We start from the raw sequence: 27998 nt of genomic DNA, 5'->3' as shown, positions 1-27998 counted from the left end.
TTACCTTCCCAGGCCTGTCCCCCTCACAATATTTCCGGGCTTGCCAGTGTTTACCCCGGAACTTGGCCTCCCTGAGAGCCTCCTCTTCATACTTCGTCAGTGTCTCCCTGAAAACAGCATGCAGTTCGGGTCCAGTCTCGACAACCATGCAGAGTTCTAGTGCACGCAGTTCTTTCTCTAGCGTATGTATCGTGTTGAGGATGTCCCGCAAAACCCCGTGGCTCTTGGAGATACAGTATCCCCGAACGGTCACCTTGAATGTCTCTCATATGTGTTCTACCGAGTCAACTGACCCCTTGTTCCTGGGAAAAAAGGCCTCTATTTCCTCCCCAAGTTCAGTACGAAATAAGTTGTCCAATAGAATGTCAGGGCGGAGTCGCCAGTGAGGTCTGGGGTTGTCCCATCCTGGTGTACGGAAGTGTAACAAGACGGGGCTGTGATCAGAGTACGTTCTAGGCAGGTGTACTGCCCCTACCAACTCCGCAGCAATACCGCTGGTGATGTAAAAGTAGTCCAGGCGCGCCCAAGTTACCGTGTGTAAGGTGAAATGAGTGCCCTCCCTCCCATTCGGGTGCAAGTGTCTCCAGGCGTCTAGCAACTCTCCCTCCGTGATCACCCCTTCGAGTGCCTCCCACGCTCTAGGTTTATAGGAGCAGACTCCGTCCGCCCTATCTAGCTGCGGCACCATCGCCAGATTGAAATCCCCACCCCAGATGATGTGTTGCGACCCGGTAGTCAAAATCTTACCCCACAGAGTAGTAAAGAATTCAGGAGTATCTATGTTTGGTGCATATGTGACAACAAATGTGTAAGTGTCGCGCCCCAGTCTGCCCCACAACATTGCATAGCACCCCTCCCCACCAATCAGTTCCCCGGGTCTCTGAAATGGTACACTGCGGGCTATAAGGATAGCAACCCCCCTCGCGTAGGTGGAATATGAGGAGAACACGCGCTGTCCAGCCCATCTACTCGCATAAGTGGTCCTACCCTGTGGTGACAGATGTGTTTCCTGCAGCATGGCAACCTGGACGTGATGTCTATCAATATAGGCAAGGACATTGCGACATTTCTTTGCATCGTTCAAGCCCCGTATTTTCCAGGAAATGCTAGTTAACTGTGCAGTAGCATTTAGAGTAGCCATAGATAGTCCAACATTAACACCTTGACTGCTGCAGCAATTCCTGCTGGGTGCTGAAATTTTCAGATTTCAAAGCTTCATGACGAGCTCAGCTCGTCATAAGCACACGACCACTGTACTGCATGACGAGCTGAGTCCCAGCCAGGGCGAAGGTAGAGGGCCCGTTCTGCCCCGCCAATCGCGGCGTACACACCAGATTAGAATCAAAGCAAGTAGTCCATTCGATGAAAGCCTCTTCGTAGAACATCCCGCCCCCCCTCCCACCCCAGCATCCCAATCATGCCAGCAGCCAATGAGCTCCTCCCAGCATCCCTCCCCCCTCCCTCCCAACCTCAGCAACAACAACAAAAACATCAGTAGTCTTAAGGGGAATACCCAAGAGGGAAATAGCATAGAGTACGCACAGCCACTTCCCAGCCCATAGCTCCAGAACTATACCGCCCTTGGTGGAGGCTAGGTCTGAGGGAGTGGTCCTTGGTGTACATTACCACAGGTGCGCGAAGTCCGTGTAGGTCCAGCAGGCGCAGTCATCGCTCTGTCCGCGCTCGTAGCAGTAGAGGAGGTTCAAGCAGCACATATGATGTGCCCAGCGCATTTAAAGCAAGCAGTCATCACTCATGTAGCGCCGGAGGAGGGTCTCCGTCCTCTTGGTCCTCTGCAGCATCGCGATCCTCCCTGTGTGCCCTCCGGAGCGTTTTCAGAAAATCCTCCACTTTCTGCGGGTTCGTGAAAAACCGTTGTTTCCCCTGGTGTGTTACTCGCAGCTTCGCCGGGTATAACAGCGCATAGTCCACTTGGGCTTCTCGCAGCTTCTTCTTTACTGGGAGGAACTTGCGCCGTTCCTCCTGCACCAGTGGTGTGAAGTCCGGGTATATGGATAAGGAGATGCCATTAAACTGCAATGTTCTTTGAGATCGGACCGCCCGCAAGGCAGTGTCACGGTCCTGATAGTTCAGCAGCTTAGCAATTATTGGCCGCGGCGGGAGTCCAGGTTTCGGCACAGGCGCCAGGGATCTGTGTGCTCTTTCTACGATGAATTGAGGAGAGAAAGCGTCCTCCCCTATCGAGCCCTTTAGCAACTTTTCAATAAAGAGCTCCATCCTGCCTGTATCCATCCATCCATCCATCCATCCATCTCCCCCCCCCCCCCCCCCCCCCCCCCCCCCACGCCCCCGAGGGCCACGTATTAGCAATAGTAATGTTACATATAAGGCGAACAGTCCAAAAGTAGTGAAGTGGACCAAGAGGTCCAAATTACTAACGTTTCTAGATATAGAGCTTTTTTCTTTACAAACATTTATATTTTCTTTTCCTTAAGTGTTGATGTTTTTCTTCAAATACATAAAAGATGCAAGGACTTTCTTGTAATGATACAACTAGCAGTATTACAGAAAACATCCAGATATTTCTGCACTGTTGAAAAATTGGTGGTGGGTTTTGTTACATCCAATACGCGTTTCGTCACACTTTTATAATGCTTTATTACAATACTTGCATATGTATTATAAACACACTGTTTTGGAGGAGGCAAAAGAGGAATAGGGTGATACATAGGCATAGAAGTGTTTTTTAAAAAAACGGTGAAGAGATGTGCTAGAAAGAGGCAATTGCTGAGGAAGAGAACTTGGGCTCAAGATAGTCCTAGAAAGAATGTATGGAATTTGGTAGCGCTCCAAGGGTGTGTGCCCCATTGTGTAGCACCCAGGTGATTATACCACAGAAGAGACAACCACTGCAGAAGCAAAAGTGCTGTAGACTCAATGCTACTTCAATTTAGGGCCAGGTGCAAGCACAGACAAGTAAAAGGAGAACAAGCATTTGCAATGCAATAGTTCTCGCATTATTAAATATTGAGCTATTGATGTTGCATTATTAGTCCGTTGTTTCACGTTAACTCACCCAACAGTTCTGGCTAGTGTTTCCAATATTAATAATAGGAAAACGCAATATTATTATGACTTCTTTATAGTACAACTAACCGTTTGTCTGCCTTTTTGACCTTGAAGTGCTGTGAGAGTGCAATGCACTGTTCCCGACACCCCGGGGCTGTATACCGGTTTAAGAACCGTACACTAACTCGGTGTGTGTCTGAATACTGCCCACTGCCAGCACTGTGTGTGCAGTGGAAACATTCCACCCAAGGGACAGTACTGGGGTGTACAGAGCCCTCATAGCTATGGGTGTGCTAAATCAACTGGTGTAGTGAGCTCTTGCTCGATGGGGTATGCTGGCTGGTAGCTTATTGTTTGTTTTTGTTTTGCAGTTATATATAGCGCGAAGTCCACCCAAAAGTATTTGAGAGATTTACAGGACAACCAGTTACATTACACAAAACACATTATCTATTGGAAGGCGCAGGGAGGTGAACTAATTTGCCCAGAATCACAGGATGGTGAGCCAACGTCGTTACTCAAACCTGGTTCCTTAGCTTCCCGCTCGGCAGCTCTGGTCATAACGTCACATCCTTGTGCTTTAGGGAGATTGCCTACTGTCGTGTTGTTAGAATGAGCGATCCCGGAGGCCAGGTTATGTCTACCCGACTCCTCCGTGACCCGCCTCTTACACCAATAATGCCGAGCTTAAACGAGGGATCCCCACCGGGGAGGACCTCAAGTATTGAATCGTACACACGAGGACCACACCACACTTATGAACAGACACTACACCGTAGGTTTTCGAGATCAAGTTCTTTATAAACAGGTAAAAGAATTAGCACTCTTATGTACACACGATCGAGGGATCGTAAAAGTCTCAAGGCTTCTGGGAAGGGGTAGCAGGACAGTCTCAGTCTTTAGGCCAGTACGTAGCGTACCCTGCGCACAGCTCTCAATCCTCGAGCCGGGGGGTTACGGAAGATGGTAGTCGCACTAGTTGTCCTACTCACTTGAGGATGACTCAGTTTGTGTCTGTAGTGTCGATAGTCCAGCCGGACCAGAGTACTCCTCGAGCCGCGACGGAGTCAGCAGGGCTCGATCCGGAGGGTAGTTCGTGAGGAGCCGTGACCACGTCAGCAGGGCTCAGCATGTTCGTTGAAGGTCTTTAGGGTTCAAGCTTGAGCCGCGACAAGGTCAGCAGGGCTCCGATGTTCCAGTTCCAAGGATGAGCCGCGTCAGCGTCAGCAGGGCTCGAAGAGTTTCGAAGTTCAGTTTTCCCCAAGAGCAGCAGCGATCAGATCAGCAGGGCTTTCTTGTCCAGGATACAACTGCCCGCTAGTTCTGGTGCGGGCCTTGATATAGTACAGCGGCCCTTTTGATGTCCGGACCCTCGCAGGCGGAGGTCCGAGGCCTTGGGGGGAGCGGGCCGTTGGTGAGGTCCGGCAGTTGGTTCTTTGATCCCTTTGAGGATGTGTCCGGGAATTCCCAGACGCCCAGCAGGTCTGGAGCCAGCACTCTGGGAGGCCAGAGGTGCAATCGAAACCGGCCCCCAGGGGAAGGCCAGAGGTGTGACAGAAACCAGTCTCTCAGGGGAGGCCGGAGGTGCCATCTAAACTCCGTCTTCTCTCACTAGGGTAGCCGTCACCCTCCCAACGGGGGCTGGCGCGTCCGGAGCCTGAGTTTCGCTGGGGCTGGGGTGATGCTAAGCCCAGGGAGTCAGGGATCTCGGGAAGGGAAAATGGCTGCCGGTGGGCCTATGGGGCCTTGCGGGTTCGGGGCGCTCGGGGCTGGGAAGGTGGCCGGGGACAGGCCGATGCTGGTTGTTGGCATTTGGACGGACATGGGCAGGGCAACCAGGGGTTTCTGGGTATGGGGCTGGGCTGACGGGGAGCTGAGGAACGGGGGGAACCACGCCACTAGTCCAGGTCCAACACGTGTTCTGTGCATATGCTCCGTTTTTGTACAGTTCTATTGCAAAGAGGGCTACTGTGTCCCTAATATTCTGTGCAATACGCCACAGTGATGCAACACATCAGGTGTTAGTGGAGAAGGAGTGGGTCTGGGGACACAGTAAGGAGCAGCAGGTTATAGAGTCTCCAGAAGGGTGCCCCGGGTGGTAATGTCCCTCTTGTTCCTTAGTATACAACAGGCTTAATACTCTACACAGGGTACCGCCTATCAATAGGGTACCCAATAGATTGGCAGAACTGTTCCGATCTCAAACTCTAAAAAAATAAGAATAAACGACAGAACGAGGAAATACTGATGACTGAAAGGCCTGAACCCTATCCGTCCATGTGCACATTACCTTCCATCCCTGCTCAGTAACTAGAGTAGCGAGCACGATTTCAAACACAAAGGGGGATACTTACTGTACAGCCAAAAGAATAGTTTAATGGAGCATCTCTTTGAGGCCACAAGTCGTGCAGCCACGTGTGACCTGAGACAGATTGTCATTCAGCCCTGCCACCTTGGGTGGCCAGTCGTTGCTCCGTGGTCGCTGAGAGGAAAATTGTCTGGGCCACAAAACCGGAGGGAATCATGTTTGAGAGAGGGGTGGGAGTGGGGCGGTCACCTTACCTATGAAATAATAACGGTCATTTTTTATTTAAGAGTCTGTAAAGGCCCGGACATGATACTAAAAAGTACTCCTAACAATATCTTACATATAACACGTGGGCAACGCTTGGATAGTGTGTGACTAGGATTTTCCCCAAAAATGAACAGCTTGTTGTATTATACATCTGAATGCAAAGAAGGAAGCAGCAAAACAGCAGTCGGGAGGCACAATTTGCCAAACAGTTTATTTTTTGCTCTATTTAGGGGGGGATACCAACCTATTATGGGCGCACTACCTTAACTTTAGGGTACTTAGGTATAACTAGTGACAGTAATCATAAGGTGCTTCTAGAGGAATGATGCGTATCCTACATCAAACAGCTTCATGCGAAGCAACAATAAGAACAATATCCTCTGAGCACACCCACAGTTCACACATATAGTTCCAACATATATATGGCAAGCAACTCCAATCCTCAGGAGTCGGATCAATCAATATAGTCTCCAAGGTCAATGCACAAAAGAGTCCACTTTCTGTATTTGGAGTCCTTTTAATGAATTTCAAATGTTGATTACACCAGCCAACACGTGTTTCGTCGTGCATAAATTATACCTCGACTTCTTCAGGGCTGTAATCAAACAGAACATTTCCTACAATCAGTAAAAATATTTTCCTCGTATCTTAAAAAAGATGTGGGATAGTACCAACCACCATCTAGTCAGATAAAGGTCTGCCAAGTGAAGAGTTAGAAGTAGGAAAATAAATCATCAAGAAACCAATCCAGTACTAATAAACACCCTGTGTATAATAGAAAGAGACCCCAACCACCAAGATAAATAAGCACGGTGGGGGTAACTTATCACCTCTGTATCTTTCCGTAATCTCTCATCTTTATATGATCCTCATAGTGTAGACAAATCTATCAGTCTGAAAAAACAGAGGCATTTCAAAATGATATATACCCTAAGTACTATCACTATTATCAAAAGTGCAACTGAATATTACACTGGTGAGTCCAAACAAAATTAATTTGCCAAATTAAAATCCAACGTTCACCCCCTATGTTGTTATTAAATTAGGTTTACCTTTAGAATCTCCTCCCAATTCATCCAGCAATTTGTCAACCACCTCTATTTCTTTGTTCATCTATAACGTCAATCGAAGTCAAACATAAATATATTACACTCCAAGTTATTTTTGCTGGGTAGAATTGATACAAACGTTTATCCTACAACACTCACCCAGTAATTATCGTCTGGTGTGTTCTATACGTGATCGTAAAGGCTTCACTTGTCCACTGTATTCTAAACAATAGAGTAGGCACATATCACTCCCTGATTTCAGGTCCATGTACCATGCATATATTATTAAACCATCTTGTGAGTAAAACCTATAACTCAATGCATACTCCTAAACTAATTACAAAATTAAATAGACTTATTAACATAATCATTCTGTACACGTGATTTCCTTATCTTCTACATTACTAGTATAGAATTCCCCTCCATCATAAGCGAGAGCAGTCTATTACCGGTAACTCAATAGAATAGAGAGCGCTAATCTAAAACCTGCTCCCGCATTAAGTATCATGAAATTACTTGTACTCACCGACGGTAAGTATAAAATATAGTGTGCACAGGGTCGTCGTCTTCTTTCGGTCAGTATACGGCTATCTGTGTCAAGGTAGCGACATTAGTAAGATAGCCCGTATAAGAACTACATTTACTTCAGGTAAATAAAGTTTTGCCCACACTCACCAATCGTCGGTTTCTTATAATATCTCGACTCCCTGTAATATATATACAATGAGACGGCATTAAATATCTCGTACCGTCTCAGAACTAATATCTAAGTATAGCCCTAGCTAACTTTGCTAGAAAAATTACCTGTGTTCAGCTTATTAGCTTGTCAAATCATCCGGCCTCATCCAAGCATTGGCGTCAAGCATGGGCGCCATCTTGAAGTATCCTTAAATATACCGATAAGTTGAACACAGGTAATTTTTCTAGCAAAGTTAGCTAGGGCTATACTTAGATATTAGTTCTGAGACGGTACGAGATATTTAATGCCGTCTCATTGTATATATATTACAGGGAGTCGAGATATTATAAGAAACCGACGATTGGTGAGTGTGGGCAAAACTTTATTTACCTGAAGTAAATGTAGTTCTTATACGGGCTATCTTACTAATGTCGCTACCTTGACACAGATAGCCGTATACTGACCGAAAGAAGACGACGACCCTGTGCACACTATATTTTATACTTACCGTCGGTGAGTACAAGTAATTTCATGATACTTAATGCGGGAGCAGGTTTTAGATTAGCGCTCTCTATTCTATTGAGTTACCGGTAATAGACTGCTCTCGCTTATGATGGAGGTGAATTCTATACTAGTAATGTAGAAGATAAGGAAATCACGTGTACAGAATGATTATGTTAATAAGTCTATTTAATTTTGTAATTAGTTTAGGAGTATGCATTGAGTTATAGGTTTTACTCACAAGATGGTTTAATAATATATGCATGGTACATGGACCTGAAATCAGGGAGTGATATGTGCCTACTCTATTGTTTAGAATACAGTGGACAAGTGAAGCCTTTACGATCACGTATAGAACACACCAGACTATAATTACTGGGTGAGTGTTGTAGGATAAACGTTTGTATCAATTCTACCCAGCAAAAATAACTTGGAGTGTAATATATTTATGTTTGACTTCGATTGACGTTATAGATGAACAAAGAAATAGAGGTGGTTGACAAATTGCTGGATGAATTGGGAGGAGATTCTAAAGGTAAACCTAATTTAATAACAACATAGGGGGTGAACGTTGGATTTTAATTTGGCAAATTAATTTTGTTTGGACTCACCAGTGTAATATTCAGTTGCACTTTTGATAATAGTGATAGTACTTAGGGTATATATCATTTTGAAATGCCTCTGTTTTTTCAGACTGATAGATTTGTCTACACTATGAGGATCATATAAAGATGAGAGATTACGGAAAGATACAGAGGTGATAAGTTACCCCCACCGTGCTTATTTATCTTGGTGGTTGGGGTCTCTTTCTATTATACACAGGGTGTTTATTAGTACTGGATTGGTTTCTTGATGATTTATTTTCCTACTTCTAACTCTTCACTTGGCAGACCTTTATCTGACTAGATGGTGGTTGGTACTATCCCACATCTTTTTTAAGATACGAGGAAAATATTTTTACTGATTGTAGGAAATGTTCTGTTTGATTACAGCCCTGAAGAAGTCGAGGTATAATTTATGCACGACGAAACACGTGTTGGCTGGTGTAATCAACATTTGAAATTCATTAAAAGGACTCCAAATACAGAAAGTGGACTCTTTTGTGCATTGACCTTGGAGACTATATTGATTGATCCGACTCCTGAGGATTGGAGTTGCTTGCCATATATATGTTGGAACTATATGTGTGAACTGTGGGTGTGCTCAGAGGATATTGTTCTTATAGTTTATTTTTTGCTTAGGTGTTTTTAAGCGACGCACTTAATTACATCGGCCACGCCCCTTTGAGACCCGCCCCAGGTTTTTTCATCCCACTTATAAGGCCTGCCAAGCACTGAAAAAGCTCACCCACTCGGACTATTACAAACATATGTCCACTTATCTACACCGATCTGTAATGGGTGTATTAAGTCAACAACCTATCGTTCCAGCATAGCATATATCATGATGTAACTAGTTTAAAATATACCTCAAAAACTCCTGCCATAGGGCTAGCCAAAGTGCAGGAGACACTTCAAGCATGGATCTCAGCACTCCATGAATCAGCAAGACTAGCCATCACAGCAGGAGCGCGTGGCATTAATGGCCTAGCTCACTGTAAGACAGCGAACAGGACAGGCCACTTGGAGCAGACGATTCATTCAATATAATAATATGGCAACTTTTCCTAGAAAGGGTCCGTGCACGGCTACTACATCTTTGACAGTCCACGCAGATGGTGTGGATAACAGCCAAGCAAGAAGCATGCGTCACAGACAAGAATGGAGGGGCAGAGAAGTGACTGCCCCAGATACCCTCTGACACACAGCAGGGCAGAACTATCAGACGGACCAATGAGGCACAGAGAAAATCAATACTATGCACTAGGGCACAAACCTGACAACATAAATGGGGAATGGTTTGGCATAGCCAACGCAAAATGACGTCACGGGGTAGGTCACGTGACCTGAAATAATGCACCCTCCATATCATACTCTTCAAGAACGAGCAAATTTTACAGGCAAAACCGAGATGGAACCGTTCAATATAGTTCCTACTACGAGAGCAAATGTGTACATAAAGGTAAGTATCGATACACATACCATGCATTTATGTATTTAATTATTCATTGGCAGTTTTATCTAGTGCCGACAGGACCTGTGTGTGAAAGAACGCTTCAGGAAACAGAAGTTTGGTACAAATAGCAGACAGGAAATACAATAAACTTTCAAAGGTAATGTACAGGGTCATGAGCTAAATAGTATAGCAATATCTAAGCAGTTGTAGCCGTGTCTGCGAAAGTGAAACATTGAAGGCTTTAGAACACTATATTGATTAAAAATACACAAATGCAATTATAAACATTTTATGATTTGTTTATTTGAAACATAAACAAAGTACAATCCCTTTGACCAATTACAAATAAAACGAGGTATGAATACAGTTTCTTAGCAAACTAGTCATACGTTATTATAATTTATAAAACCCACATCTCGTTGATATATTAAATGACACAAAGTTAAAGGAAATTCATTTCATTACCTTAAAACAATTGACAGACTATACAAGCTTACAAATGCTATTATTCTATCAGATGCCACAGTTACAATAAAAATGTCCTTGCTAAAATCTCGCTGCGTTTTCAACCTTTTTCCGCAGGACATTAAATCTGTAAATAACTGGGCTCTCTTGGTGTCAACAGTTTGTATCCAATGTTCATAATGTGAGAACTGAGAACCTTTAAATTCGGCTTCAAAAAAGTTTGACTCTGCTAATAAAACAAGCCCTAAAATATGGAGCGCGTATCACTCGTTCCATGTGTGCGCCTATAGGCCATTCATTATGTGAATATTTGCAAGTCACCAATCCCCTGTAGGTTCCTAGTAGTTTATGCGCTCAACGTTCTTTTGGGATGGACCGTGCGATTGGTGGGCATCCGATAGGGGGCATTAGGTGTGAGAGCGACCACAAAAGAGGCCCTGGCTCCCTGCTGGCCTTTTAAAGGACACCCCATGTTCAGCCTCACCCCACCCCATCCACTTCGGAAGTCATGAGCCATTAAACTGAGGCGGACACACTGCCCAACCTCTCTAGCCGGGGATGAAGACCAGGATGCTGCCCCCCACTCTAGGCTATACTCCGAATGGGACTGTCCAGCTGCAGGTGTTGCTTGGGGGAGCACACTGACGCCATGGCACCGAACGACGCACGTTTACACCACTGGAGTTATTTAACTAACCAAATGCATTTTGGGTTTTGTGGTTTATTTTACTTCACTGTAAGCAATTAGACTAACTATCAAAATACAACAGCGTATAAAATACGAACAGATCTGGTTGCTTCCTCGCGTCCAAGCTATAAAGTGAGAAGAAGAAAGAGCTCGGGGAGAAGCCTCTGACTGGGAATGTGGAAGAGGGCAGGGGGAGGGTCTTGTTGAACAATTTAACTGAATTGGTGTACAACACCAAGATTACGGAAAACCCGTCCCTCACCTAGTCACCTGAACTTCAAACAGCAGCAAAAGTGCAGTGACAGCGCGTGGCGGATTCCCACCGAGGGAATCTGTCAGAATACCTCGCACATACCTCACACATCCCTACAGACAGGGAACGCGAAGTCTGTTTACCTGAATGGAAAAGAGATGCCCAATGTTCCACTGGCTGAGAGGGAAAGAAGGGAGCCCTCCACGCTTCTGTGCCTTTCAGCTCTTCAGGTCGGACTGCTCTGCGGCTCCCAGAACAGATCCAGCAGAGCAGCTTCAAAGGCGCCTTTAAAGTTTCCTTGGGCGAGGGAGAGCGGGAACTGCAGTCACCGCTGAGCGAACCGCACTCCCCATCTGGAAAGAAGGCACAGGCAGTGGACGGAGATTTTCCAGCACTGCCAAAAGGACTTTCTATAAACTACATTTGTAGACGCAAGGCGAGGGGGGGGGGTGGTTGGGGGTGTTTAGAGTGAACCGACAGTTGCTTTTTAAAGCAACAGTGCCGCCTGTTTCACCCAAACGGGCTCCATGCACAGCGTTTGAAATCGTTGGCGCGAGTACTGAAGCAGAGGGATGAAAAGGACGGCGATGTTTCCTCTTGTGTGAAGCTGAAAAGTGCATGTTTAATTGCAGAGGTACTGGATCAAGCCGTGGGTGCAATCATTCTTTCTTGAAGGCAGTACAAATGCTGCCACTTCACAGTGCGAGCGCAATCCATTTAAGGGGTAGTACCTGCATTTCCTAGGAATGCCTGCCCAGTACCCTGCACGATGTGAATGAAAAGGCATTAGCTGTTAATCCGATCAGAAAACAAGTGGCAGTGAAAGAGATTGCAAAAGCAATCGCTACTGCAAAACACTGAAACCTGTGAGTGATGCGTGCGCTACAGCAAGCTATGTGGTTTCAATTATAGCGCCCGTGTCTGGTCACAATGATTGATACCACATGGCCTTTGGTGCGCGTAACAGACACCAATAGGCCATGGGCGGAGCAATGCGCCCGCCTTTGGCCTATTGCGTGCTGGGTTTGTAAAATACACGAATGCAAAGGCCAATAACGTGCCACAAAAGGAAAAGCACACTCACGAGCGTGTGCGATTCCTAGGTCAGCATCCAAACCCTGTTTTCACCTACTAAAGGTCTTGCGCTGCCAGGCGCAAGACCTAAAAAACTGTTTGACAGCTCAGGCTACCTTTCATATGCTGAAAACGGCTTGTTGGAGAAAAGTAGCTAGTTAAGATTGTAAATCTAGAAAAAGGAGTACAATTTACACGAGTCAAACTAATGCAGAGAGTTAGACGTTGAACACAAGTGCACAATAACCGGACAGTACTAACTGCAAAAGCGTTGTGTGCCGGTATTTAGGTAGAATGATGTGCTAAAATATGGTTGGGTTCCAAGACCAGTAATTTGTGCTGGAAAGTCAGGTAATGATCTAGCAGTGACAAGGTCTTGTAGTCCGCAAATAATTAAAGAAACGCAAATCTTGAGAATAAGTTTCATTCAAGGGTGAGAAAAGTTAACGGTTAGTGACTCCACACTCCCAGCCTACAAGTGTAATCTATGGGGGTCCGCCATAAAGGTGAAAAGAAGACATATTGATCAATTAATGCTTTGGACCTTCATCCTAAGGCCTGCGATTGATAATATTCTGCTCTACTATTCACTTGCTCCCCTCCCAGTTTGCTATGTTTCAATCATTTTCTTGCTTCGATTGTAAAGTTCATGTTTGATGTGCATATTTGATTTGTTGGGGTTGTTATCCCTTTGATGATTGTACTCCAACTTTTACCTTCCTCGCCCTTAAATTGTAAAGCGCTCTGATATCCTTCGGGATCATGTTCGCGCTATATAAAACTTTATAAATAAATAAATAAACCTCATATTGCTTGGCAGATATAAGTGGGACTCTTTAAGGATTGCAGCCCATTCATTTCCTCCTGTCTGTACAGTGGGCAAGATCCTCCTCCCAATGGGCCCTTAGGGCTGCATGCATGGGTGCTGACTGAGTTTGCAGTGAGGTAGCCATCCAGTGTACTAAGTGCCTACCCGGTCCCATGTCTTGTAAGTATTGCTCTACTAAGTGAGTTGGTAGCTCATTAGTAAGGTGGCCCCACGTTTGGGTCTGTATTGCGAGCGGAGAATTGTATTAGAGGAACTGTCCTGGTGGTGATTGTGATGAGTTGACGCAGAGGCCAGACCGCATCGCAGCACTTCGGCGATCCCATTGGGAACATTATGAATGTCATTGAGGTATAGAAGGAGATCATCCGTGTTAAGAGATGCAGCATGTAGCTAGCCACCTAGTTGTATGCCCCAGTCCACTCCTGCTCTGCAGCTAGCGGTTCCATTGCTAGTAAAAAAGAGTAGTGGGGAGAGTGGGCAGCCTTGCTCGGGGCCCTTACCAATTGATATTGACTCGTTGATAGAGGAGCCAGTTTTGTCTCTAAAAAACAGAGCGTGTATATAGTTACTGCACTAGCCTGAGAAAGCGGTTCCGGATACTAGCACAGCAGCGCCTCTAACAGGAATGATTCAGACCTTTCCTAGGTCCAACAAAAGGCCTCCTGGCAGGGGCCTGTGTTTCAATGAATTTGCCATGACACGAAAAAATTGTCGGAGAGGTGTTGCTTGCTGGTACAAACCTGTTTTGATCGGGTGGATCACCGTTGAAACTAGAGGCGCAAATCTAGTCACTATGGTTTTAGCCAGGAACTTGATGGTGAGATCGCCTTCCAGATGTTTGCGTTTATTCCACTGCACACCCATGCATTACCAACGCAGAAAAGTGACATTGAGCGCATTCTATACAAGAAGACGTGTTGATGCTGTTACATCATTATGATCAAAATAGTCTGTTATGGCGGTGCCTAGAGACACCATGAGATGGATTGGTGCCCATTATCAGAAGGAGAGATAGCTATGCATAACTTGCTAGCTCTTTCTGCAGCATCAGACACTTTCACCCCTTCGATAACAAAATCCCTTTGGTTTTGATTAAGGATACAGTAACTGTAAAGACCACTCAGTTAGCTAGTTTCATTGCTTTCTGAATAATATAAAGACTGTTTTGATGAAGCATTGTACTCGGAGGCTTTCTGATTGTGGCACTCTACCCCCTACCAGTACTTGATTATATCCATCCTTATTTAATGCCATGTGTGGCTTTTTTAACTTGTGATTTGGTTTACGGAGGACCTGGACTGGAAGTTTAAGCTGGACTGTGCCGATTGGAGAAGGGTCAAGACTGATTTGCATATGACTTTGTCCAATCTGAGGTGGCATGGTGTGCAAAATCACGAAGGACTGAGATGCGGCCCAATTAATTGGCTGTGGTTGTGATTGGTTCAGCAATACCACCCATCACTCTCTTGCATACTTCATGTTCAACTTTGAATTAAGTACTGCTGCTGACATATTTCTATAACTATGCTGACGTTATGTAAATATGTTAAAAATGCTCGGCGAGGGAATTTAATGCTTGAGGATGTTTGCTGCATTTCAGCCCTAGATGAGCTACAATTGTCTCAGGGCTTCAAAAACAGTTACTTTTAATAGACCTCGCTCATTGAATCCAGCTCATTTACCTATGTGAGAAGGTCTTTGAGGGCTTTTATTACTTGCTTTGAAAAAGTTTGAGTTCTTTAAATCTTCTGCCTCTTAGCAGTCAAGACTGGTGTCTTTCAGTTGGTTATATGCAAACGTTTATGTAGGATTTGTGCTCTCTTGTCTGAAGACCATTGCAGTACTATTGTTATAACAGTTATGAGGTTTAGGATTATGATGCGGATAGTTGGCATGCATTTCAAACCCAGGCCAGAGGACGCAGTCTTTCCTTCTAGACTTTATTGTTGCTGACTACTGCTTTTCTTGTACTCTGTTTCACCAAGTGGACTTGAAATGAAAGGCTCACCGCTCTAACGCATGCCCATAGTTTGAAATCCTAGGGAAAGTTAATTTGTAAGACTCCTTAAAGAGTCTGGGGGGAGGGGGCGGTGGGTGGGTAGAGGGGGAAGGACTGCTTAGTTAGTACACCCTTTATGTTTAGATCTTTTTGTTATCTTTTTCTGACCGTGCTTCTGTGGCACAGCCTGTTTTAGTCCCCTGTGAGGACAGTATAATGATAATACTATTGAACGGACAAACTCTATGCTCTCAGTAAGTTCCAGCTGTGCACTGTATTAAAACGAGCACTGGCAAAGCCAATAAATCGGAAGTCAGCTGGCATTTTGGCTTTGCCAATGCTTGTTTCATTTAGTAGTTGCTTTTATAAATCTTTATTTTTGGGAGAGCTTCAGGGCTCTAGCCATTATTTGATTTGAGTTAGATTTCTAAAGCGCGTGGCTACCCTTGGGCGTTCCAGCGCTATCACTCGTCATGCTAGATCCAGGGAAAGAAGTTTCAGGGGAAGAGCCAAGTTTTCAATAGCCTGTGGAAAACCAATAGATTAGTTTCCCTCCGGATATTGAGGGGTAGGGCGTTCCATAGTTTGGGGGCATTGTAAGAAAAGAGACGCGCCCCCTGAACGTGCTCTTTTTATTCTAGGGACGCTAGCCAAGGAGAGGGTGTTGGATCTCAACTGCCTACTGCCTTTGTGCGGTTTGATGAGGGGAGTCAGGATAGGGGGGCCCTTACCGTGAAGGATGTTGTGAGAGATGCAGAGGGTTTTAAAGATGATTCTTGGATTGGGAGCCAATGTAACAAATTGAGAGCGGGTTTTGCGGAGCATCTAGGCTTCGTCCCAGTGAACAGCCTAGCTGCTGCGTTCTGGACGTGTTGGAGCTTATTAATAACCAATTTTGGAGCACCCAGAAACAAGGCGTTTCCGTAGTCCAATCTTGAGATGATAAGGCCTTGAATGAGGAGTTTCCTGGACTGAGGACGTATCAAGGGGAGGATTTTGCGTGCCATGCGCAGGAGGCCAAAGCATGTTCCAGCGGTTTTCCTGGCTTGCGTCTTAAAACTGAGGTCCTGGTCGAGCCAGATACCTAGGCTTTTAAATTCCTTTTTTGGAGTAGATGTTCCCATGCAGGGTGGCCACAGAAACCTAGTGGGGAGTTTGGAAGGATCACCCAGTAGTAGAATCTCTGTTTTCTCCCCGTTAAGTTTGAGGGAATCACTTATCCATTTTGAAATGTTCTGGAGGCAAGCGGCTAGGTTGTCCAGGCATTGAGCCGACTGATTTAAAGAGACGACCAGTTGGGTGTCGTCGGCGTACATGACTACCTTCATACCGAACAGTGTCACGATTTCTTCCAAGGGTGTCATGTACACAATAAAAAGTGTGGGGCTCAGGGAGGAGCCCTGGGGAACCCCACACTGAAGGGGCAATGCTCTGGAGTGACCATATCCATCAGCTACTTCAAAGGTTCTGTGCTCCAAAAAAGATTTGAGCCAAGCCAGGGCGGGGCCAGTCACTCCAGCCCTACTTAGCCAGTGGACAAGGATGGCATGGTCCACCGTGTCGAATGCGGCGCTAAGGTCCAGGAGGATCACTGCTACTGATCCCCCTGCGTCCAAGATGGTTCTCGCTTCTTCGACCACTGCTATGAGGGCGGTGTCCATGCCCTGCCCTGGTCTAAATCCTGTCTGGGAGAGGCGCAGGAGACCATTGGACTTCAGAAAGGTAGAGAGCTGATGATTAACAAACATTTCAGCCACCTTACTAATTCCAGGTAAGAGTGAGACTGGTCTGTAGTTGGCCAGGTCCGGGGGCTCAAGATGGGATGTTTTAAATAATGCTCTAACAGTGGCCCTTTTCCTGTTGGGGGGGACAATGCCTTGGCTAAGGTAGGAGTTTATTAAGTTGATGAAGAGGGGGGTCACCGTGGGGGTTACCAGTTTTAATTTATTAATGGGTGCTGGATCTGTCGGTGCTCCACTCTTGATTGAGTTTAGAATCATAAGAAATGTCTCCTTAGTTAGCTGGGAAAAGAAATCCAGACAGAGTGTCAGGTGCCGAGAGAGGGGAAGGGAGATCTAGAGGAATGTTGGGGATCGGGAGAGTTTTTAAGATGGTGAGAATCTTGGAGGAGAAAAACGCCGCTAGCTGACTGCATCTTAGACCTGAGGAATCAGCGGTTGGTTGTGGGTCTGGAACTTTCATCAGCGATCTGATGATACGGTAAATTTCCCTTGAGGAGTTAGCTGCGGCTTGAATTTTGCCTTCAAAGAAGGAGGCTTGGGTATTTTTTATGCTGGTATTCTACAGCTTCATGGCCGCTTTGTATTCTCCTTTGCTCTTAGCGGCCCAGTCCTTCCTTCATAAGCGTTCAAGCTTTTTACATTGTTTCCTTAGTACGCGCAGCTCTGGTGTGAACCAAGGGGATTTAAATGTTCCCTTTTTATTGGGGAGAGGTTTATTTGGCAGGACTGAGTCTAGAGATTTTTCGATCCAGGTATGGAGCTGCTGATCCGCTAGGGCGGGATCTGATTCGAGGACTCGCTTAGTGGCTTCAAGTTGGTGTGTCCAGGCTTCTATATCTAATTTCGCCCATGGGCGGGATAGGGCCTGAGGTGGGTGTCTGCCTTGGGGTTCGGGTAGATTTGGTACTTGAAGGGATTAAATAATGATCTGACCAGGGGTTAGGAAGGGGCTCATCTGCAACTAGTTCGGGGATATTCGAAAAGATGGGGTCCAAAAGATGGCCTTTAATGTGGGTAGGCCGAAGGTTTTTCAGGTGAAGGTTATAGGAGACCAGGTCTAACATTAGGTCTCCCGTCACTTTATCTGTCAGGTCATCAAAGTGGATGTTAAGATCTCCCAAGATAGTAAAGTTGGGGGATACACAGGCATAGGTGGCAGCTTCCAGCAGAGAGCTGCAAAACTGTCCTTGTGCTCCTGGAGGGCGGTAGACAAGGATACCCAAGAACGATTTTAGTGGGGAGAGTTGGATCGAAAAGTGTATATTTTCACAGTCCTGGACCGGGGTGTCTATAAGACGACAGGACAGGTGATTTTTATAAATAATCGCCACTCCCCCTCCTATTCCGGAGAGTCAGTCGTGACGCTGGATTAGATAGCCTGGCGGAAGGGTTTGGACTATGTCTAGGTCTGATGCTGCGGATAGCCATGTCTCAGTAAGAAACAGCGCCCCTAGCTCTGAATCTTGAAGAAGCAAATTGATTTCTATACCATGTTTGGGTAGGGACCTACAGTTAAGTAGGGCCATCTTTACACAGTATTTCTTTGGTGTGGTGAAAGGTGTTAAGGTATACGCACAGCGTGAGCAGTTCATTTGTCGTTCTTAAGGAGAGTGAGTGTAGACACGGTGTGGAGGTGGTTTTCCTCAGCTGAAGGAGGGTTTCTAGAGCGTAAATAGTGGGGGGCATGGGGGATGGCATATAAGTCCCAGGCCCGTGGCCCTGTCCGGCGCAGACGGGCTTTCCTTTGGCGATCCTTCTGCGTGCCCGCTGCGCTCGTCCGCTGCACGTCCTGGGAGGTATGGTCATTTACGCTGGGGGTTGGCGGGAGGGGCGAGCACTAGTCTGCCGCCCCACTCCTCATCCAAGATGGCGTCCCACCACCTAACTGCAGCACCAACTCGGCTGCGGCGGTGTAAGAGGAGCGTGAGGCGTATGGGGGGTAAGTGCGGCACTAAGCGCACCAAGACTTCTTTAAAAACAGTTTCTCCAAAGCAAAATAACACAACAAAAATTACGGTGCTAAATTTTTAAAATAAGAGATGTACTTATGTAGAAATAAAAATGCACAAAAGCAAAATCTTTTTGTCTCAAAGTACACACTGCCTTTGTAGCCTCTAGCACAAATAAAACTACATTATGTGCTGATGTGCTCCTTGTGAACGTTCAAAATATCACTCATAGTGCAGTTAGTGGCTTATGTGGGGTGACACATTGCTTGGGTAGAATGAGAATGACATAGCAACATCCTAATGAATTAAGAGGGCTGGCTGTCCATGTGGGTGTATGTATACATCTGTGTGTATATATGTACGTGTTGTGTGTATATATGTATGTGTATGGATATGGGTGTGTATCAAAATATGCCTTATCTAACCACAGACCTAAATAACATTTTTTTTAGCTATTACATAGCAATATCTCTATGAACTACAACAGACTGATCTACTATTGTATGTGGCATGAAGAAATCTTTCATAAAGTGATGTAAGCTTTTATGACTTTCCCTATGATGTACTGTAATACTTACCACATTTTACACTGTCAAAATTAGACGAGACTGATTTACTTTATTTCAGTGTACAAAACCAGTATTTATCACTAGTGTTCATGTAGGTATATCCTTGCTTTTCAGGTCTTGCTTCATGTTGTTTTATGTTTTGCAGTCACCCACCTTTGAATGTATTGGAACAGGCTACTATCAAACAGTGTGTTGTTGGTCCGAACCATGCTGCATTTTTGCTCGAGGTAATGTACACTGTGATCATGTATGTAACCTTTTTGTATGATTCATTTTAAACTATGAAGACTGCAACAGAGCTCTCTAAGAGAAGCCTCTGTAGAATGCCATAGTGGAACCTGTAATCCATCGGCGTGAAGGGAGAAGAGGTTGGGAATGGGACAAAACTAGGTTATCTATTTTCTGTATTTACATCTGCCAGCACCTGTATTTTAAACTTCTAAGTATGAATTTGCTTTGGAACAAAATAGAAATGTTTAAGTACGTCTGTTAAGTATACAGGACTATTTGACAATTTACCAATTTATTGCATTTGTTTACAATTTCATTCTTGTGTGCTGTTGCTAATATGCATTATTTTTTGTTTGTGAGATCAGCTCTTTATTCTTTGCCTCATTATATACATATATATATATATATATATATATATATATATATATATATATATATATATATATATATATATATATATATATATATATATATATAGTTGAATGTGTTGATTTCTTCTTTTCTGCATTGATTGCAGCTTGTGGCATTTTAAGATTTGTTATGCACTTTTCTAAATGTATTTGTGCTATTGTGTGGGGGGGAGGGGGCGGGGGGGGGGTTCATAATGTGAATGTTTCCAGTATAGCGAGCGAGTGTTGTTGCATTATCCCCCCTGGGCCCTCAATTTCGAGTTTGTGTCGTGAACCTTGGACCTCTTGTCACTTCAGCTATCGCCTTTCCTGGCCTTTCCCCATCACCATGTTTTCGAGCCACCCAATATTTACCCTTCAATTTCACCTCCCTTGCTGCAGTCTCTTCGTACTCGGACAATTTCTCCCGAAACTTTCTGCACCTGTCCAGTCTCTCCCTCCCCCATCCTTTCCTCTAGCCTCTACAAGTCCCGTTCCAACGATTGAATCGGACTCTGTATATCCCTAAGTACCCCGAAACTCTTGGAGATGCAGTACCCTCTGATTGTGACTTTGAAAGCCTCCCATATTACCTCCACGCTATCCACTGAACCCTTGTTTCTCACAAAGAAGTCTTTTATTTCCTCTCCCAATTCTGCTTGAAAGACTGCATCTAACAAAGCGTGAGGTTGCAGCCTCCAACAAGGTTTGGGCTTATCGTATCCTGGCGGTGTAAGCGGTAACTTCATGGGACAATGGTCTGAGACGGCCCTGGCAGGATGAACATCATTACGAATGGTGGACCCCAACCCTCTGGAAATTAGACAATAATCAAATCGTGCCCATGTACCTACGCTTGTTGTAAAATGCGTGCCCTCCTTAACCTGTGGGTGAGCATGCCTCCAAATGTCTAATACGCCACCTTCCTTCATTATACCCTGCAACACCTCTTGGGAATTGTTATAGTGATGAGCAGCCGAATTAGACCTATCCGGGGCTGGATTGAGGGCTATGTTGAAGTTCCCTCCCCAAATGATATGAGTGGATCCCACATTCAAGATTTTTCCCCATATCGTAGTGAAGAATTCAGGAGTATCCACATTTGGGCCATAGCAATTTGCTAGCGTGACTGACTCTCTACCGAGCCTCCCCCATACTATGACATACCTCCCCTGTGGGTCTTCTTTGGCTCCCGCCAATGCAAAGGGTGTCTATTTTTTTATCAGAATGGCTGTGCCCACGAGCCTTGGAGGAGTAGGATGAGAAAAGCCTTGTGCTTGCCCATTTGCTGACAAATGTGTTTGAGGATCTTGGATTAAAGTGTGTTTCCTGTAGCATAACCACTTGTACCTGCTGCCTGTCCAAGTATGCCAGAACTTGTCTCTGTTTTCTCCGGTCTCCTAGGCCCCTAACATTCCAAGATAATATCTTCAGTATGGATTTGTCATCCTTAGCCATCAGGTAACCTCTTACAACAAAATGTAAGGAATGGTATCTCACCCCTGTGTGAGATCTGCCTATTCAAGTGAGTCGGTGAATCTGAATACAGTACGTCTGCCAGCCGCGTTGAACCAGTTAACTTCCCACAACTGACCCCTCCCCCACCCCACCCCCTGAAGCAAACCAATCATGCGAGGTACTTTTACCCCGCCCCCTCCCCTGGTCCCAAAAACCAATCCATTACAAACCAAATCTCCATCCCAGTAGAGTTCGGAACGTAAAGTAGACATCTGGTTAAACAAAGGAAAGTTAGTGGGGTACACCCTCTTGAGGATATGCTGCTGGGTGGCCCACAGGTACCTCTCGCCTTTTCGGGTAGCTTGCGTCTCCGACCAAGTCCCCGAATAAGCACAAGGGTGTTCAGCTACTCAATGTCTGTGGGTCCTGATCAATGATATTGTCATTGTATGCAGTGCACTTCCTAAGGGCTATGGCATTCCAAATTCGTAAGCGTTAGCTCTGACAATGCATTGTATAGCGTATAGCGTATATGCGACAAGTAGAGTATCTCTATGATCCTTAATTTTGCACGATAGGTGTTCATTCCACATCAGACCTGTGAAATTCTGGATAGTCATCTGGCGCGGGCGACACGTTCCTTTTCTTCCTTATCTGTTTGAGAAAGTCCTCTACTTGCCGTGGCTTAGTGAATATCGATTGTGTCCCCTGATATGTGATGCGTAGGCGAGCTGGGTAAAGTAAAGCATAATCTATCTGTGCTTGCCTCAGCTTTTGTTTGACGGAGAGAAATTTACGAAGACCTTCCTGGACGTGTATCGTAAAGTCCAGATACATGGTGAAGGGCACCCCGTCATAGTGCAGTTGTTTTTTTCTCTCGGACTCTGTCCCTATAATTCAAGAGACGTGCAATTATAGGTCTGGGTGCACTTCTGGAGGGAGGACGCGGCCCAAGTGAGCGGTGGGCCCGCTCAACGATGAAGTGGGTAGATAGTGATTCCACCCCCACCACTGTAGTAAGTAGTTTCTCGACATACTCCTTCCATCCTGCCCGTGTTCGTGCTCTCCGGAATTCCTAGTATGCGGATGTTATTTCTTCTACTCCTCGCCTCTGTCCTCATTTTTAGCCGCTATGATTTTAACTCCTCCCCTGCTGGTGACGGAACCGCTCCGTCACCAGCCGCGGTCGCGCTGTGCTGATGACGGAGCGGTTCGGTCACGGCCCGCTCGGCATGCCACGGAGCGGTTCCGTCACCAGCATGGGCGCGCCGCCCCCCCCCCCCCCCCCCCCCCTACCCCTTAGCGCTGCGGCGGAATAGCCGCTGCAGCGAAGGGGTTAATAGCTTATCCATCTGCGTGACCGTTTTTTGTACATGGGCCGTAGTGTCTTCGGTCTCCGATATTCGCTGTCCGGCTTCTTTGATGCATGTTTCATGCCCATCAATTGTACGAACTATCGCATCCATTCGTGTCGTCAGCGTGTCCATTTTCCCAGCTATAGTCACAAATCCTTGGCGCACCTCCAGGTAAATAGTCTTCAGATCCTCACCCGGTTCTGCGTTGTGTTCGTGCTGTATATTTTCTGCTACCGTTTGTTTCCATCGGCTGTTAACGGGTGCTTTTCTTGGCGTCAAAGATTAGGCTCGGTTGCCACATGTCTGGTTTCCCCGTCATGCAATTCTAGACGTGCGTGTGTGCCGGGAGCAGGTCTGTAATGATGCGCACTGTGTATGATCCGTGTGGTGTCTGTGCTCCGCCGCTGCGTCTCATGCGTCCGTGTTGAGGGGCACTCCGGGTGTATGAGACAAGTTGCAATGTATACTATGAATAGGGGGCTGTCTCTTATGCCCCTGGCTCCATCACGAGGAGTATGCAGCCTGCGCTTGTCCTCGCCTGTTCCTTCTTCAATCCGTGTCCCACACCTGTTCCCTGCGCCGGCTGCCAGTGCCTTGTGTATAGCGCTACCCCTGTGCTTTTAGCTTGTCTGCGCCTGCTTTATTTGCTGTGAACGTCTCTTGCAGCTTATCTTGTCTGGTTTCCCTCTGTGAGCAATTAGGTGCAGTCCCACGGCCTAACGTTCGTAGCCTTCGTGACTTTTCTCTCAAATGAGCTTCAGGTGGGGTACGGCAGCAGCGCTACACTCAGTATAGGGCCTCCAGTCCTGCCCTATGAATGCCAGCAAAATCGGGCAGGACACTGCGTATATTATGTGGCTCAGTTAAATGAGTGGCTGTATTTATGCCTCATCAGACAGTCCACTTCCTAGAGCCCCTGTGAAGTACAGAGGCTGCATCTTTCACTGCGCAGCACTACGCCAGGAACTGCTGTGTCAAAGTGCCCGCGTTGTTTCGGCATCAATCATGGCCGCCCTGCCATCCGCAATATATACAGGGCCTCCGCCGCCCGAACGTCAATCCCTCCTCGTCTGGTGTGGAAGTCAGTGCGCCTTCTAGCCCTCCAGCGGTAAGCCCAGATCTGGAGAGGCTGCCGCCAGATCTGGAGGGCTTCCCCAAGATCTCGGCGCCAGGATTCCACGGACAAGTCGTGGGCGCCGCTGGACTTGCGTGCTTTCCGTGCCCGTACCCCAGATCCAGGCGAGCCAGGGGCACTGCACGGGCGCAATCAATCTTCACTTTTCGCCGCAGATCACAATAGGCGGCTCAAATTGCAGCACTGCTGTCTCAGCACAGCTACACTTTACCGCACTGCCGCGGGAATCAGCAGAACATTAGTATGAGGATAAATGATGATTTATGGCCGAACTGCGGGAGCCTCACACAGCGGTGGCCATTCCGCTTGTGCGCCACCCAACCCCTCCCCCTGGCTTTGGGAGCATCCTTGTGTAACTCCACAGAAGAGGTTGTGGGCATCCAAGGTGTACGGTGCCAGGCTGATTGACTGGGTCCTTCCAGTAAGGAAGCAGCGGATCGATTATAGTGCATGTTCATGTATTCTGTTGGTCATGTAGGTGTTGAATGAGGATGTTATTGGAGACTGTCAGGAGGAGGAGGAGGACCCATGCGGATGTTGTCCGTGGGCGCAATGAGGGCTGTGGTTGGGCACCAGACTGAGTGGTGTCAAGTATTGGTGGCCGTTCAGGTATTCAATGTGTCTGTGGATGAGTTTCTATAAGACCTTGGCCGGGCATGGTAACTGGGATATTGGTCTGTAGTCTGGATAAGGCGTAGTTGAGGCAGGGTTCTGATGGGATCCCTAAATGGATGGATTTCATGGTGGCGGCAATTTCTTCTGCGGTGGTGATGGGCCATGTGGAAAGCATTAGTTCTTTGGATAAGATCGGGAGGCGTTTGGCAGGTGCTGTCTGTTTTCGGTTATGGGCTGAATTTGTTGTAAATGTCAGTACTTTTGTGGCCGAAGAAATGACAGATTGTTGCAGAGGTGCTTCGAGGAGGTAGTACAGTGGGAGGCGGCGAATGATAAGGTGTCATTTTTAACACTGGTGAACATTTCTTTGCTTCTTTTGGTGTTTGCATTAATGTGGTCTACCAGAGTGGCACACTTGGTGGTAGGGATCATTTGGCGTTATCGTCTTATGGTGGATTTGAACTTACTCCTGTCTGCATTGTCCTAGCTCATTCCCCATTTGCGCTCCAGTTGTTTGCAATTCTCCAATTGCAATTCTGAGTTTCTTCATGTAACAAATGACCTGGTGTCTGGATATTTTATTTGAAAGTTTTATATAGCGCGAACAAGATCCTTGCAGATATCAGAGCGCTTTACAAGTACATGGAATAGGAAAAACGATCGAGTGATTAACAAAGTTATTGTGCATGGAATGGCTATAGGGCTATCAATGGAAAGCAACTAAAACAGGGAAACAAGGAAACATAGTACATAAGACAAGACATGTGGTAAGTGGATAATCGAAGAGTCTCAATAGACCCAAGGTCAATGTTCAGGTGAATTTGTCCATGAGGATCGCTTTTACTTCTTCTTTTTTGAAGAATGCAGTGGAGCAGATAAGTCTGGTTTGTGGAGGGAGGGCATTCCAGATCCTGGGTGCCATTCCTGAGAAGGAGCGTTTATAAGTTTTTTCCTTCCGGAATCTTTGAGGTTTCAGCAGAAGATTGTTTGTTTTTCTGGTGGCTCTTGAGCCACCTGAGATTGTGAGCTTCTGGGTGAGGTAGCTAGGGGAGTTGTGGTGTACAGCCATGTGAGTCATGCAGGCGATTTTCAGATGGATTCTAGCTTCGTAGGGCAGCCAGTTCAGGGATTTTAAGTCCGGGGAAATGTGCGAGCGTTTTTTTGATCCAGTAATAAGTCTCGCTGCGGCGTTCAAAGAGGCTCTTAGTGGTGCGGTAGCTGAACGGGGGAGACCACAGAGGGCGACGCTTCCATAGTCTATCCGAGGAATGACTAGCACTTGTACTGCGGTTTGGAAGTCCTTGGCTGGGAGGAAGGGTTTAAGCTTCCTCAGAGTATTGAGTTGGAAATTAGCTCCCTTAGTTGTCTTACTGATATGATGTTGCATGTTGAGATTGGCGTCAAGGGTTATGCCTAAAGATTTCGCTGAATCCACGATGGTAGGTTGGACGTTGAGTGCAGTTAGGTGTTTAAGCCAAGTCTGAGTAATAGGGATTTTAGCGGGAGGTGAAATAAGGAGGAATTCTGTTTTTAGAGCGTTAAGTTTGAGGTGATTCTCGGCCAGCCATGTCTGGGTCTTCTTAAGCGTTGAGTAGTTTGATGTCATCAGGGGATTGTATTTTGAGGTAGAGTTGGGTGTCGTCAGCGTACATGTGAAATTGTACATTAGATGCTTGCAGCAAAGTGGTGAGTGGTTCCATGACTAGGTTGAACAGTGTTGGGGATAAGGAGGATCCTTTTGGGACGCATAGTGTTACGGGAACGGGTGAGGACATCGATTTATTGATCTTGAATTTCTGGGATCGGTTATGCCGAATGGAGGTAAACCACTTGAGTACAGTCCCTGAAAGACCCATTCTGATATTCAACAGCTCGAAGGTTCTCGTGTTTGACGGTGTCAAAGGCTGATGAGAGAGGTATAAGCAGGTATCGTTCTGATCTAAGATTTGGAGGGCGTCATCAATTATGTGTGTCATGGCAGTTTCCGTGCTGTGTCCTGCTCGGAAGCCTGATTGATGAGAGATGAGGAGGTCAAACTGATCAATGTGTTCTGTCAATTGGAGTTGGACGCATTTTTCCAACAATTTGCCCAGGGTAGGGATATTGGAGATAGGACGGTAGTTGTTTAGGTCAGTAGGGTCAGCTGTGGGTTTCTTGAGGATAGGCGAAACTTGTCCCAACTGACTTGGTTGCCGATTTACTCAAATCACAGTATACAGATTATGTAACAATACAACATATAGTATAGAACACAAAATGACAGAAGTCTTTAACTGAAACTCCAGTGGAAGGGTAAATCATGGAGTCTTTTAATGAAGTATACAGCCAGCCGACACGTGTTTCATCGCACTCGCGATTCCTCAGGGCTGAAACAAACAGATAAGTGACAATAGAGCATGTATCATATATGGATATGGTTACAACAAGACCTTGAAGTATGGTCTGTACATACTTAATTTCGCTTCCACTACAGTGAATGTACAACAATTCACCTATTTACATCTAAGTGCCACCCCAACACATTCGTGTCAAAAGTGTTTAAATGCCGTTATTTTATTGACGTGCTGGTGACCTGTGAGTTTGTGATGACACGTTGAGAGAACCTAGATGTCATTGTTTACAACGAACGATATGTACAGTGAAACATACCATAGCGGGCAAAGGTGTTCTATCCGTGCACGACTCATTCATACTACATACTTTGTGAGGTGTGAAAAGTGACAGAAAACTGTGGCTAAATGCACAAAGGGGCACATACCTAGATGGCTGTGTCAAAATCAGAAGGTCTGTATAATCAAGAAAATTGACCAAGAACAAAAAGGAAAAACCTCATCACTATTATGTCATAGTCATGGTGGCTAGGCAAGAAACACAAAACTAGTGAGGCTATAATATTGAAAGAATGGAGGCTCACCGCACAGCTGGTGATAATTCCGACCCAGCCGGGCCCGTGACCGTTGATGTGCAAACGAATTTGAGAAAACAGGGTAAAGTTCTCAGTTCTGTAATTGAACCAAATGATATAAATCACTGAACGTGAGTCAATAAAAACATCCATTATCTAGAACTTTACGACTGACCCTTATTTGGGTTTCAAAAATGGTTTTGATAGAGGAAATCAATGGGAACATCGTAACCGGTTTCCTGATGAGTGATGCCAACTCGTGACAACCTTTGACTATTTCGGAGAATTACCGATAGGTAGAGAAACATATATTAAAGCACGGTCCTGGATATCCTTATGTATCTCATTTAAGTCAATGGGACCAAAATTCTATGTTTAGCAAATGGTGGCTGAAGCGCGCAGTTTTAGAAAACATTATGACAGTGTTTACAGTTTCTAATGGCTTACCAATGT

The 27998-nt window shown here is 45.9% G+C and overlaps 1 protein-coding gene across 18 annotated transcripts in view; it reads left to right on the top strand.

The window, feature by feature from the left end:
* Positions 1 to 27998, top strand: part of UBR5 (ubiquitin protein ligase E3 component n-recognin 5) — a 2064863-nt gene that overhangs the window by 91522 nt on the left and 1945343 nt on the right. For all 18 annotated transcript variants that reach the window (XM_086966085.1, XM_086966077.1, XM_086966080.1 and 15 more), the window contains exon 3: positions 19603 to 19684. In XM_086966085.1, coding sequence (XP_086822211.1) covers positions 19603 to 19684 — 82 coding nt within the window. The remainder of the gene's footprint in view (positions 1 to 19602; positions 19685 to 27998) is intronic.

Source organism: Lissotriton vulgaris, chromosome 4_1 (assembly GCF_964263255.1).
Source record: "Lissotriton vulgaris chromosome 4_1, aLisVul1.2, whole genome shotgun sequence".
Lineage (NCBI taxonomy): Eukaryota > Metazoa > Chordata > Amphibia > Caudata > Salamandridae > Lissotriton > Lissotriton vulgaris.
This window is presented reverse-complemented; position numbering and strand designations above follow the sequence as displayed.